The 13,806-nt window shown below is 41.0% G+C and overlaps 1 protein-coding gene across 3 annotated transcripts; it reads left to right on the plus strand.

The window, feature by feature from the left end:
• Positions 1-12,325, plus strand: NOLC1 (nucleolar and coiled-body phosphoprotein 1). 3 transcript variants are annotated; one of them, XM_051981284.1, is made up of 15 exons: positions 1-152; positions 1,856-1,911; positions 2,006-2,136; positions 2,278-2,405; positions 2,637-2,868; positions 3,534-3,670; positions 3,757-3,889; positions 8,213-8,289; positions 8,320-8,470; positions 8,579-8,692; positions 8,860-8,988; positions 9,093-9,599; positions 9,907-10,019; positions 10,138-10,233; positions 10,325-12,325. In XM_051981284.1, exons 1-15 carry the CDS (start codon positions 33-35, stop codon positions 10,481-10,483), a joined length of 2,283 nt encoding a protein of 760 aa, XP_051837244.1. In that variant the 5' UTR covers positions 1-32; the 3' UTR covers positions 10,484-12,325. The 3 variants fall into 3 exon arrangements, with proteins under 3 accessions (XP_051837244.1, XP_051837242.1, XP_051837243.1); XM_051981282.1 differs by having other exon boundaries at positions 8,213-8,470; XM_051981283.1 differs by having other exon boundaries at positions 8,213-8,470; positions 9,910-10,019.
• The last annotated feature ends 1,481 nt before the right edge of the window (positions 12,326-13,806 follow it).

The raw sequence follows: 13,806 nt of genomic DNA on the forward strand, positions 1-13,806 counted from the left end.
AGTCGCGCTAGTGACGCTTTCGGACCTAGAGGATGGCGGAGCAAGAGGGGTTACGCGTGGTTCCTAGCGACTTGTTCCCTCTCGTGCTCGGTTTCCTGCGCGACAACCAGTTTCCGGAGGCGGCAAGCAAGTTCGCTAAGGCTACGGGAACTGTGAGTGCCCACGTGCGCGGGCAAAGGGACACTCTTATGACCTGGCGATAAAATAGAGGAAAGCACGTGTTTCCTCCTGGGCCTAGGGGAAAAGGGGTCCCTCGTGGGCCCGGGGAAAGTGGGGTGCTTACGCAAGGTGGTTTTGGGGCTCTAACTTTGGAACAGTGTGGTCATTTCCCGGTCTCGTGGTCACAGAGACCTCACCTGGTAAATGGAGGCAAGGCTGTAGAACTGGTAAACGTGGATCTTAATTTTGTGGACGTGGTGGGGAGAGGGGAACCACCTGGTAACTGTTGGCTAGGTTTGAAGTTAATTGAACCAAACCCGAGAAGTGCTGGTTAAAAATAGCTAGGTCTGTGGGATCCGAGAGGGAAAACTAACGGGGCCGTTCCTATCTGAATTGTGCTTACGGTTTTATCAGTTACATCTTTTGCACCGGCTACCTTTCCGTGTCCACTGCAACCAGTTAAGGCAATCAGGGGTCCTCAAACTACGGCCCGCGGGCCAGATGCAGCAGCTGAGGACGATTATCCCCCTCACCCAGGCCTCTTTATTTAAAGGCCCACAAAACAGTTTTTTTTTTTTTCCCCCCCTGTATTCCGGCCCTCCAACAGTCTGAGGGACAGTGAACTGGCCCCCTATTTTAAAAGTTTGAAGACCCCTGCCCGGGGTAGCATGTCAATCTCTTGAAGTCAGAGGCTGTTCCATTTTTGTATCTGTGTCCTCAGCATCTGTCTTGTTTGGCACATAGTGTGTAATAAATGCTTTTGCTGATTTTTGTGGGTGTTTGTGCCAGGAGTCTTCCACTTACTATTTGCCTAATCTTTTCAAAAGTGTATGACTCTACCAAAGACCCATGGATGCATTCTTTCTGCCCGCCACTCCTGCAAAAGAAGAATGCATTTTTTTTGTTTGTTTCAGTGGCGCAGGCTTAAAGTTTTCACGAAATGTGTAGATATCGGTACTTCATATTAATTGCTTTTGATTTGCAAGCCCAAAATTTAGAATGGAAGAAAGAATGCTGATTTTTGAGTTGAATCAACATACAAATCATTCAGCTTTTCTAAACTTTAGTTTCTTCTATTACAAAAAAAAATACTTCTACTTACTATCTCATAAGATTGTAGGAAAAATACTTTGTTATCTTTAGAATACAATATGATTGGGAATTGTTATTCTAAGATCCGGCCAAGTTGGACTCCATTCCCTCCTCCCCCCTTCTACTGTTTTCCGTTTCTCTGACTTTAATCAGGTGCCACTCTTCAATGAAGCAAACCTTCCTTATGATTCCCCCCTTCCCCATTTCTTCCTCAGAATCAGTTAATTCAGGCATGTAATATAAAAGTCGTTATAATTTTTCCTGGACCTTTCTCTTTTTCCTATCACATTGTTCCTTGTGTCAAAATGTGTAAGTTGCTTATTTACAAAGCAGAATCTGTGTCCTTTTTGGTGTTGTTTGCCTAGCAGCTTTAATGTGGTAGATGCTTAATAAGAGTTTGGTGATTTGAATTTATCTGAATGAAAACAGTAGTATCTTATCAGACTTGCAGATGTTATGAAGATGGGAAAGCTATCCAAAACATTGGGATCACAAAATTCTGATTGTAACAGTAGACTAGTTTAGCCAAATATAATTTTGTGAGTATGATTGCAAAAAATCTAACATTTTAGGGATTCAACTCTATCTCTTTCTACCTTTTCAGGTTCAACAGGATCCCAACGCCACTTCCCTTTTGGATATCTATAGTTTCTGGCTCAAGTAAGTTCCTCTTGCCACCTCTAGTTGTTTCTTCAATAGTGGGTCATAGGCCAGCCCTTCTCTAAGTACATTTTATTTTTTTTTCCCCATTCAGTAGGTCTTCCAAAACTCAAAAGCGGAAGTTGCAGGCTAACGGACCAGTGGCAAAGAAGGCTAAAAAATCCACTGCTTCTGGTGACAGCAGTCATAAAGGAGAGGCCAAACAATCTCCAATCAAGAAACTAGGTGAGGGATGATTTTGGGAGGAAGAGTGTTCTTCCTAAATAGTGGTTTCTAGCTAAAGTATATGAAGGTTCTTCTCTCTCACTTGGGAATACTCAGCTTGTCCAGAAGACTAATTCCTCACCAATTCATGTTCTTCCTCAGCCAACAAGCCACCTGGTACATCTCAGCCTGGGAAGTCAGCCGTTCCTGTCAAAGCAGCAGAGAGTAGTAGTAGCAGTGAGGACTCCAGTGAGGAAGAAGAAAGCAAAAACCAGAAGAAGTCTACACAGGTTAGATTCTATGGATTTCACCAGAGGAGTTGGGGACAGGAATCTTTGTCTACTGTAAGACTTGGTACAAAGATGCTATTAGAAAGGAAAGCTTCCTAAACTTGTTGAACGTTACTGAACTTGTTTTGTGTGTTGTCAGGGTGGGAATAGGATTCTCCATGTTGCTCTGTTCCAGATGTCCTTGTCTGGACACCCTGATGTGCTTTGCTGAATACTTGTTTCTCCTGACAGAAGGAAGCCAAGCCCCCAGCCAAGGCTGCCAAACCTGCCCTCAAGACAGCTCAGCCTAAGAAAGCTGAAAGCTCCAGCTCTGACTCTGACTCCGACTCAGATTCCGACTCCGATTCCAGTTCAGAAGATGAAGTCACCAAGAAACAGAAACTTAAGACTCCAGTCAAGACCCCAGTCAAGACTCCTGTCAAAGCCACAGCTAAGACTCCAGTTAAGACCACAGCTAAGCCAGGTACTTTTATTTCTTCAAGTGAGTTTTTCTTTAGGAAAGGAACTTTGTCATTTTGTGATCTGGGGTTTTAGAATTGTCCCTCCCACAAACATAACATACGTGCTCACATTTCTTCTATGATAGACAGTCATTTGGCTTTCATCAGGGATTCATTTGAAGGTAGTATGTAATTATTGAAAAGAAAAATTCTTGTATTATTTCTCTTACACCTGAAATGGAGGATGGCAGGAGTACATACCAAATACTTTGACAAATCTTTAATCAGAATGATTACATAAATATTTGAATGATTCTTTTTTTGTTGTTTAAATTATAGCTTGTTATATGCATGGGTAATTTTACAGCATTGACAATTGCCAAGCCTTTTCCCCATCCTTTCCCCCCATCCTCTCCCTCCCCTCCCCCCATCTCCTCCTCTTGTCTCCCCTCCCCCATGGCAGGTTGACCAATACATGTTAAGTATGTTAAAGTATGTATTTGAATGATTCTTAAAATACTTAGCACCCAAAACTGTAGGGATAGTGACATTTCTGTTCTTTCTGTTTGGGGGTTGGAACAGAATAATATGAAGAAAACAATCTTTGCTGGGGAAATGTTTCGTTTAATATCTAGTATGGGATCTTGTACATAGTAAGCATTTAATAGGTGAACCATTTTCTCTTCAGGTACAACTCCCCAGGTTGCCTCAAAATTAGCCAATGGCAAAGCTGGTAAAAGCAGCAGCAGCAGCAGCAGCAGCAGTAGTAGTAGCAGCAGCAGCAGCGATTCAGATGAAGAGACGGCTGAGGCTCCACCCAAAAAGGTTGAAAATTCTTTACTTTGGCTTGGGGGAGGAGAGGGGAAATCCCCATTTTAAGCATTGCTATTGATTGGTATGTTATCACTAAGGCTGTCCTGAAGAAGCCAACTCCGTCCAAAACCCCTGTGAAAGCCGCTTCACAGAGTTCTAGCAGTGATGATTCCTCCAGTGAGGAAGAAGAGGAACAGAAGCAGAAGAAAAAACCCATCAAGGCCCAGCAGGGTGAGTGAGATTAAGAAGGAGACTGGTTTCCTGGTCTCTGTTGTTCTGTTGGTACACCTCTGGAAGCTCTTATACCCACCTGCCCACCCCACCCCCAGAGCAGGGTCAGGGTCAGAACTTCTGAATCCTATCTCTGCCTCAACCTGAAGATGGATACACTTTATCTTTTTCTGGTTAACTAGTGGAGACTGTTTTGGGACTTTGATACAACAGCATAAAGTCATATTTCCCATCTGCCAGTCTTAAATAAACCTTTTCCCTGTCCTTGGGTGCAGTTCTTTTGGACTGACTTATATACTTCTGTTTTCCTCCCTAAAGAACAAAAAGTGGTTCAGTTCACTCCTGCTCTGGCTGGTGAAATGTAGTTCTTCAATGTTAGAATAGCACATGCTAAGGTACTATGGTTTTGGAATTAGTTGTTATTATTTTTTAAAAGCTACATATAAACATTAAATTACCAGGACCCTCAACTATAGATAGGCTCACTATAAATCTGCAGCTAGAAGAAATTTATATCATAACAGTCTGAACTTATTTTCTCATCTGTAGCATGATGATAATATTTGAACTGCCACTTTACAAAAAATTTGATAGGAAAGTACCATTTATTAAACACTTCATTAAATAAAGCATTATGGATACAAAGAAAAGCCCCAGTCTCAGATATTTACTACTGTAAGAAGAGACAAGTGTATGGAAGATAAATGCAGAGTAGATGAATGGTAACCTCAGAGAGCAAAACTTTAGCAATGGGAAAACTAAAAAAGGCTTCCCGCATAAAATAGGGTTTAAGTTGAGTCCTGAAGGACACCAGTAAAACAATAGAGAAGTGGAGATAAGGGGACATGGTATTTGAAGCAAGTGGTGCTATGCCTTTTTTTGGAGGCATAGAGCAGCAAGAAGCCAGAGCAGTTGGATTACAGAGTTTGTAGAGGGAAGGAAAGTGGAAAAAGGACTTAAAAGAAAGCATGAGGCCATGAAAAACTAAATGTTAGGAAGGGGTTTACATTTGATCCTGAAGATAATAGGGAGTCATCAAATTTTACTGAGCAAGGGAAGGAGTAGTGATATGAGTGCTCCTTCCTATAGTAAAATCACTTAATGTAACTAAATGGGGGATGGATTGGATGGATGGGAGACACATGAGGTAGGAAGACCAATTAAAAGGTTCTTGCAGTGGCAGAGTGAGGAGTGATCAGAAGAAGATGGTGTTTGTATGAGTGTCCAGAAAAGTTAAGTAGGTGAATGATGTTGAAAAAGGAGACATGAAAACATTTGCTGACTGAGGGGGATCTGTGGAATAAGTGGGAGTTGGGAGTCCATGAGGCCAAGTTTTAAGCCTGTGTGACTTAGATGGTGGTTTCTGTGGAAGAATTGGGATGAACTTTTTTGAGGGAAAGAAAATGGGTTCTACTTCATACATACTAAGTTGGAAATGTATGTGACATACAGATTACAACCTGGATTAAAAATCAGTTGGTGAGCTAACAAAAAAAGTAAGTCTGGATATAGAGCCCTGGGAATCAACATAGATATAGTGATTCAACTCTTGGAAATAAATGGAGACCTATAATCCAAGTGTGAGAGGAGTTGAGATACACTGAACTACCATGATGGTTATGGTAGAAGAGCGATGTAATGAGGGTAGAATTAATTTACTTGACGAGTGATTGAATGAAAGGATGATTCCTATATTACTGGGGCTATAGTGTTCCAAACAAAAATTGGGATTTTTAGGGGAAAGAGAGGACTGGAAGGAAGATTATGATTTCTGTTTTCTGTGTGTTGAAATTGAGATGCCAATGATAATTTAGGTGATTGTTGTTCTGGGATTCACAGTGATGAAAATTAAGACTATAGATTGGGATTCAGAACCAAGCTTTTCAGGATATTCACAGTGTATCAGAAGATGAGGGATGAAAACTGAAAAAATATATATGTATATATACTCTTTGAATCTGAGGTTAGCTTATTGAATATCTTTTCCAGAACAACTAGGTGAAGTGGATCTTTCTCAGTACAGTTTTAAGTTTTACTCTTTCTTTCTTTCTTTTTCTTTTTCTCTTCTTTTTTTTTGTTGAGGCAGTTAGAGTTAAGTGACTTGCTCAGGGTCACACAACAAGAAAGTGCTAAGTGTCTGAGGCCAGATTTGAATTCAGGGCCTCCTGACTTCAGGGCTGGTGCTTTATACACTGCGTCACTTAGCTGCCCCAGTTTTACTGTGAGAAGAGAGAAATGAGAAGAGATTTTAGGATTCAGGCACAAAGTTTTCCTTACACATATAGTTGAGTTCAGAATCTTAATGTCCTAGTGCTACTACTACACTTATGCTTAGTCTGGAGGAGGTGAAATTACAGTAGGCTTTAAAAAAAAATCCAATTAATTAATCAAATTTAATATTTAATTTTTCCAAATCCATGTAAAGATAGTTTTCAATATTCATTTTTGTGAGATTTGGTGTTCCAAATTTTTCTCCCTCCTCAAGATAGCAAGTAATCTGATATAGGTTAAATATGGATAATTCTTTTAAACATATTTCCATATTTGTCATGTTATACAAGAAAAATCAGACCAAAAGAGGAAAGAAGAAAGAAAAAACAAGCAAAAAAGCTGAAATACTGTGCTTTGATCCATATTTGGTTTCCATAATTCTCTCTCTGGATATAATTGATATTTTCCATCTCAAGCATATTAGAATTGCCTTGAATCATCTCATTATTGTTGAGAAGAGCTAAGTCCATCACAGTTGATCATCTCATAATCTTGTTGTTACTGTGTATAACTTTTTTTTTTGGGTTCTGCTCACTTCACTCAGCGTAAGTTCATGTAAATCTCTAAATTTGTATTTTTCTAATCAATAATGATTTAGAGTATTTTTTATATGATATGGTTTTAATTTCTTCTGAAAATTGTCTATATCCTTTGACTATTTATCAATTGGAGAATGACTTATATTCTTATAAATTTTGAGTCACTTCTCTGTATATTTTAGAAATAAGGCTTTTATCTGAAACACTGGCTATAAAATTCTTTTTTCCCCAGTTTTCAGCTTCCCTTGTAATCGTGGCTGCATCTGGTTTTGTTTGTGCAAAAACTTTTCAGTTTAATGTAATCAAAATAGTCTATTTTGTGTTCCATAATGTTCTCTAGTTCTTCTTCGGCCATAAATTCCTTCCTTCTGCCCAGATCTGACAGGTAGACTATCCCTTGCTCTCCTGATTTGTTTATCATATCACCCTTTATGTTTAAATCATAGACTCATTTTGACTTTATCTTGGTAGATGATGGTCAGTGCCCAGTTTCTGTCATACTGTTTTCCAATATTCCCAGCAATTTTTGTCAGATAGTGAGTTCTTAAGATAGAAACTATAGTCTTTGTGTTTATCAATCATTAGTTTATTGTAGTCGTTGACGATTGTATTTTGTGTCTCTAATTTATTCACTACTGTTTCTTAGCTAATACCAAATGGTTTTGATGACCATTGCTTTATAATATAGTTTTCAGTCTGGGAATAGTTAGGCCATCTTCCTTTGTATTTTTCTTTTCTTTAATTCCTTTGATCTTCTTGACATTTTATTCTTTCACATGAATTTTGGGTTCTTTTTTTTTAAAGCTCTGTAAAGTAATTTCTTGGCAGTTTAATTGGCATGGCACTGAATAAGTAGATTATTATTAGTTCAGCCTATCTATGGGTACTTAATATTCTTCCAGATGTTTAGATCTAACTTTGTGTGAAAAGTGTTTTGTATTTGTAATTGTATTCATATAGTTTTGGCTTTGCCTTGACAGTTAGACTCCCAAATTGTCTACAGTTATTTTAAATGGAATTTCTCTTTCTATGTCTTGCTGTTGGGCTATCTTGATAACATAGAAATGCTGATGATTCATGTGGTTTTATATCCTTCAACTTTACTAAAATTGTTAATTTTTTCTTGTAGTGTTTTACTTGATTCTTTGGATTCTCTAAATATATACCATCATATCATCTGCAAAGAGTGATAGTTTTGTTTCCTCATTACCTACCTATTCCTTCAATTTCTTTTTCTCATTGCTAAAACTAACATTTCTAGCACAATATTGAATAGCAGAGTTAATAATAATGGGCAACTTTATTTCATGTGGTCTTATTAGGAATGCTCCTTGCTTATCCCCGTTACATATAATGCTTGCTGATGGTTTTAAATAGATGCTTTTTATCACTTTAAGAAAAACTTCAGGAAATTTTTAAAAGAGAAGAAAAATCATTGGCTAGCAAGAGAATGAGACTATGGCACTTCAGCTAGTGATCTCTTTCTCTTTATTCTTTGTGTCCCTCTAAGCAGGTCCATACAGTTCCGTCCCCCCACCCCCTTGCACCCAATCAAAGAAGGTGGGAGGGGACCAAACTCCCAAGAAGAAGGTGGCAGGGGACCAGCTCCCTAAGAAGAAGGTGGCAGGGGACCAGCCCCCCAAGAAGAAGGTGGCAGGGGACCAGCCCCCCAAGAAGAAGGTAGCAGGGGACCAGCCCCCTAAGAAGAAGGAGGAAAGCAGTGACTCTTCTGATAGCAGTGAGGATAGCAGTGAGGAGGAAATAGCCACAGGTGTGTGCATAGATTTGGACAGGGGCTCAACTTTTGATTGAGGGACAAAAAGTAGTGGGTGAAAAGCCAGGAACGGACCAGGAAATAAGACACCTTTATTCTTTTCAGCTAAAGCAGGAGGGGTCAAAGCTGTCACACCTAAGCCTGCATCAGCCAAGGCCGCAGCAGTCAAGACTGCGACAAACAAGGCTACAAAGGAATCCAGTTCAGACAGTGACTCAGGTGTAATGTTTGTGTCTGTTTATTCATTCTATCTTTGTCTGTCTTCCCTTATTGAAGAAGTTTGGTGGGAAGGGAGATCAGACCAGAACCAAGACAGAGCAGAGGGGCAAGAGTTGTTTCCTTGGCAGGAATTGCAGGCCCATTCTAATCCTATAGATTCCCCACAGATTCTAGCTCAGAGGAGGAAGAGAAGAAACCTTCCCAGAAAGCAGCCCCTAAACCTGCTGTTGCTGTTAAGGCGACTCCCAAGCCAGCTGTGACTACAAAAGCTGCTGAAAGCTCTTCGGACAGCTCAGGTATGGAGGGGGAAGTTAGGGAGTTAGGAGCAGTGGGGAAAAGAGAAAATCTGTGTGTCTGTGACCTGGGGATGTCTGCTCACTACTACTCCCTTTCTGTGCAGACTCTGACAGCTCTGAGGATGAAGCATCAGCTAGGCCAGCAGTGGGCACAAAACCAGCCACCAGTCAGAAGCCTTTGCCCAGGAAAGCAGATAGCAGCTCTAGTGAAGAGGAAAGCAGTTCTAGTGAGGAAGAGAAGCAGTCAGGGACAAAGACTACAGCAGCTGGATCCAAACCCAAGGTGGGGGCCAAGGCAGCTCCATCTCCAGCGCCCAAAGCAGCCACCCAGGACAGCAGTTCAGACTCAGACAGCTCCAGCAGTGAAGAGGAGGAACCATCAAGCAAAGTGACTAAATCCAAGGGGACCACTGCTGCTGTTCCTAAACCTGCCTTGGCCAAAAAATCGAAGGCCGAGAGTAGTTCATCTTCTGACAGCTCCAGTGAAGAGGAGGAAAAACCAAAACTTAAAAAGAGCCCAGGCTTGGTGGCCAATGGATCTTGCCCTCCAGTACCCCAGAATGGGAAGAGTTGTGCACGCAAGGAGGAGGAAGAGGAAGCAGCCAAGCCAGGTCTGTGTCAGGACGTGGGGAGGACCTGAGAGGGGCCATCTGGGGGCAGCTAGGTGGTGCAGTGGATAGAGCACCTGTCCTGGAGTCAGGAGGACCTGTGTTCAAATCTGACCTCACACACTAACACTTTGAGCAAAGTACTTAACCTTGATTGCCTCAAAAAAAGGGGGGGAGGGGAGAAATAATGAAGGAGGGGCCATCTGTATATCCTCAGCAACTCAGTATCTAGGACAGCTCTGGGGAAGTTGGAATAGAATTGAACTCTCAAGGCTTTTTCTTGATGAATATTTCTAATTTGTGTGCCCAGAAGGTTCTGGGAAGAAAAGGAAAAAGGATGCTACCCCTGACCAAGAGGACACTCCTCCTAAGGTGAAGAAACAAAAGCCTCAGACCCCAAACACGGTTCCCAAAACAAAGAAGGTAAATGACCAATGGGTGCTAGAAGATCCTATCTCCTAGGGATTTAGGAGAATATTTCCAGACCAATTCAGGATACCCTCTTGGTCTCATTTCCCTATACTTCAATTCTCTTTTTCAGGGAGAGAAAAAAAGGGCATCCTCCCCTTTCCGGAGAGTTAAGTCAGAGGAAGTTGAGGTCGACTCTCGGGTGGCTGACAACTCCTTTGATGCCAAGGTAAGGAAGGAATGGTGATACTGCCCTAGGAGAGAGTAGTACATTACCGTTTTCTAGCTTCTGTTGGTGATGACTTCTTTTCTTTCCTTAGCGAGGTGCAGCTGGAGATTGGGGAGAGAAAGCCAATGAGGTCCTGAAGTTCACCAAAGGCAAGTCCTTTCGACATGAGAAGACCAAGAAGAAGAGGGGCAGCTACCGGGGTGGGGCCATCTCCACCGAAGTCAACTCTGTTAAATTTGAAAGTGATTGAGTTCAAAGATCTTGACTCTGGAGCCCAGGGCTGAGTGCCCAGTTCTGTTTGTGGGACTGGGTAGCTGGAGCTAGTGACTATCTCCTCCTGCTTTAGCCACTTGGCTATGGACAGATTTTTTTAAAATGAGGATTCTTTGGGAAATTGGGTGGGTGGTGGGGCAGGAAAGTAAGCTAAAGGAAGCGTTCTTCTGGAAGTAATGTTTCTTGGTAGTTGTTCCCTCAATCCTCTGAAAACCAAATACAGCTCGACCTCACTTGTGAAGTCCCTGAAAGGTTGTATGTGAAGCAAAAATTTGTAATTTTATATTGAGTCAATATTTTCCTATTAACTAACATTATAACTTGCCAGAGATGCACTCCCATATGTAACATTTTAACCCCATAGGCTTTGGTAAAACACACATTTGAGAACCTTAATATTTTCGACTGTATCAGTTTTAGGGACAACCTGTTTTAGGAGAAGCTCACCTACAAATTGATTACAGGGTGGTGAGTTTTTCCCAAAAACCTCTTTGTAAAACCATCAACATAATCCAAGAGGCATTAATGATCTGCAATGTACCACCAAAATCATAGAGTTTTGAAAACTTGGGACTTTTGAAATACCCATCTCAAGTAAGAAGCTACCTGTCAGTTCTTTGTGATTATAATCCCATGCGAGCTTCTTAGAAAGCCAGCAAATGGGCAGCTGACAGTAACGCTCCTGAGTTTACTTATTTCATTAATCATTTTAACCATCCCCATTTCATCTTCTATTTAGAGCTGGGAGCGACCTCAGAAGTCTGGTCCAACCCTCTGCCTCTCCTCTTACAGGAGAAGGGATGGAGGCTCACAGAGCCAAAGGTCACCTGGATCATAAATATAGAACCAGTAACTGGACACAGGTCCTCTTACTCCAAATCCACTGTACTATTCTACCTCCCATTTCTTCAAACATTCAGCCAAACTCCTTGATCCAGAGTCCTACAGATGTACTCCTTTGAACATAGTTTGGTTGATGGTTTTCTTGTGGTGTGATGAACTTCAAGGGCCACTTTTCTTCATCCTGGAATGTCGTTAGATCATTGTTGGAGAGAATCAGCATGTAGGTTGGAGGCACCAGTATGTCTTGATGATAATCTTGATGTCAGGCGGTGTCCTCAATATCACTTTGATCAAATGTTCAGTGTGGTCCAGTGATTTTTGGTATCCCAAGACTATTCACCCTAGTCTTAGAGTTGCATAGCCTTCTAATTATAGTCAAATCTTTAAAAAATCACCTTAATTTCATCCAGAGAAGAAATTATATAACTTTGTTAAAGAGAAGGCATAAGACTTTTGGAATCATTGTTTTAAGAAAGTAAAATTGTGTAGGTTTTTTTGGGGGGGTGGGGATGGGAAAGAAAACATTTTTAGTAGAAGATTTCATAATTGTCCTCAGTAGAATTTAGATCTTTGCAGTGAAGTGACTTAAGTACGTGCTAGTTGTGGTGTGGGAGGTAGTTATCATTTAAGTTCATACTGTAGTTAGTTCAATTGATGTTGGTGGAAATAGGGAGCAGTTCATCAGAATATTATTTTTGTTGCCCCAGAGTTGTCTGTGATAATCCAATACTTGATTTTTGCCTTTGAGTAGATAATAATTATTTGTAATTAGCATCCTAATTATGTATATACATCTAGTATTTGCAAAAGTATGTTTGAAAACTACTCTAATGAACTAAACTGCCCTTTCTGTCTGTCTTTCACTGTTTTCTGAGTTTTTTTTTTCCCCATAGCTAATGGTCTATCTGGACTGTACTTAATGTGTTAATTGCAAATGATTCTTATCTGCTCAATAAAATAAGGTTTTCTAAGATAATGATTCATACCCCCATTTTTTTGAGGCTAATGGGAAAATACAAAAAACTTTAGAATTAATTGTAACCCAGTAAGGTCGTTCATGCCAGAAACCCAAGTATTGACTTGATTGTTATATTTCAGACATTGATTTAGTGAGACATTTTTATGTTCTGAGAACTCTTCCCTGTTGAAATTATTGTACCCTTCTAATTCACAGGATAGTCCTAGTTAGAACTTAGTGCCCTGAAAATTCTCTTGTGCTGGAGACCTGCCCAAGGTCACAGAGAGAGCTAATCCAGAGCTCTTTTCTATTGGCAAATCTAGTGAAGGCTCAGCTGCCCACGGATGTCAGGGGGAAAGGGGAGTAGCCAGTAGGATCTGGGGACCAGCCTGAGTGGCCAAGATAGCTTTCCCACCTCATCCTAAGGTAGGTTTCCCAGATGGCCTGTGATTCAGTGGGTGACACTGCTGCTCGTGGACCAGGAAGTATTTTAAGTAAGCTAGAAAGTAGAATTCACGTACTCTGAGGGCTTTTCCCTACCCTCTTAGCAAGAAGCCTCCCTTTATGCTTGTTTTCACATGATTAGATTTATGGTTGACTTCAGTGATGAATGGAAATGTGCCAGTGTACTTTTAGACATGTCCTTAAACTCCACGGGCAGGTCAGTGCCTCTGCACTGGGAAGGCAGTGGAAGGTAAGTTTCTCACAGTTTACAGATGGTGTATCAGCATTTCTAAAACTGTAGGCTCTAAATCTTGAGAGCCCCTGAAAAAGTCTCCTGAGACCATGTTGGTTATGCCCTACTCCTTCGTAAATTTATTTTTTTTTGTTTTATTGACAGGCAGGTCCTTGGACTTCTCAGAAAATTTCTGTTAATGAATGTGTAGTAGCTCTTTCTCTTCCTATTACAACTTTATTCTTTTGTTCTCCTACTTTGAGAGAATTCATTTTCACAGTCATAGGCTGAAGTGATGAAGATCATGCAGTTTTATTTTTTTAAGAATTACTTTCTAGAGTTTAGCTCTCTCATTCAGGTGAAGTCTAATCAGACTCTGGCTTGACTCATGATTGGGTTTTCAATCAGAGTCTGGAAATCCAAGTGTAATCTTGGCCGAGACTGTCGCCTCTCCCTGCCCCTTGATGTCTGGAGCATCTCTGGAAGTTGATGGGCTGGAGTCTACTAAGTAGAGGAGAGAACCCATGTGGCAAGAGGAAAAGTAGGAGCCAGGGTGAGCAGCTCTCTTCTGCATGCTTCTGCTGAACACTGCAGGGAGTGCGGGATGGATTTCGTCCCCAGAGATCTACCCAGTCTGAGAAGGGAGAAAGTCTAATGGAAAAAATACAACTTATGACAGCAACAAAATCATGGAATCTCAGGCCAAGTAATCCAGCCCCAATAGACAACATTTCATTTGTCTCTTTGTATTGACAGTGCTTGGCACATAACAGGCACTGATGATAATAAGACGAGATAGCAAAATTTGGGTGTGGCCAACACA

Source organism: Antechinus flavipes, chromosome 2, assembly GCF_016432865.1.
Source record: "Antechinus flavipes isolate AdamAnt ecotype Samford, QLD, Australia chromosome 2, AdamAnt_v2, whole genome shotgun sequence".
Taxonomy (NCBI): domain Eukaryota; kingdom Metazoa; phylum Chordata; class Mammalia; order Dasyuromorphia; family Dasyuridae; genus Antechinus; species Antechinus flavipes.

Bases quoted from the DNA above. Each gene is read 5' to 3' on its own strand.
- NOLC1 (XM_051981282.1), top strand. From the start codon at position 33: ATGGCGGAGCAAGAGGGGTTACGCGTGGTTCCTAGCGACTTGTTCCCT. The intron at 1,912-2,005 runs GTAAGTTCCTCT...TTCCCCATTCAG, and splicing joins ATCTATAGTTTCTGGCTCAA to TAGGTCTTCCAAAACTCAAA. The intron at 8,693-8,859 runs GTGTAATGTTTG...GATTCCCCACAG, and splicing joins CAGTTCAGACAGTGACTCAG to ATTCTAGCTCAGAGGAGGAA.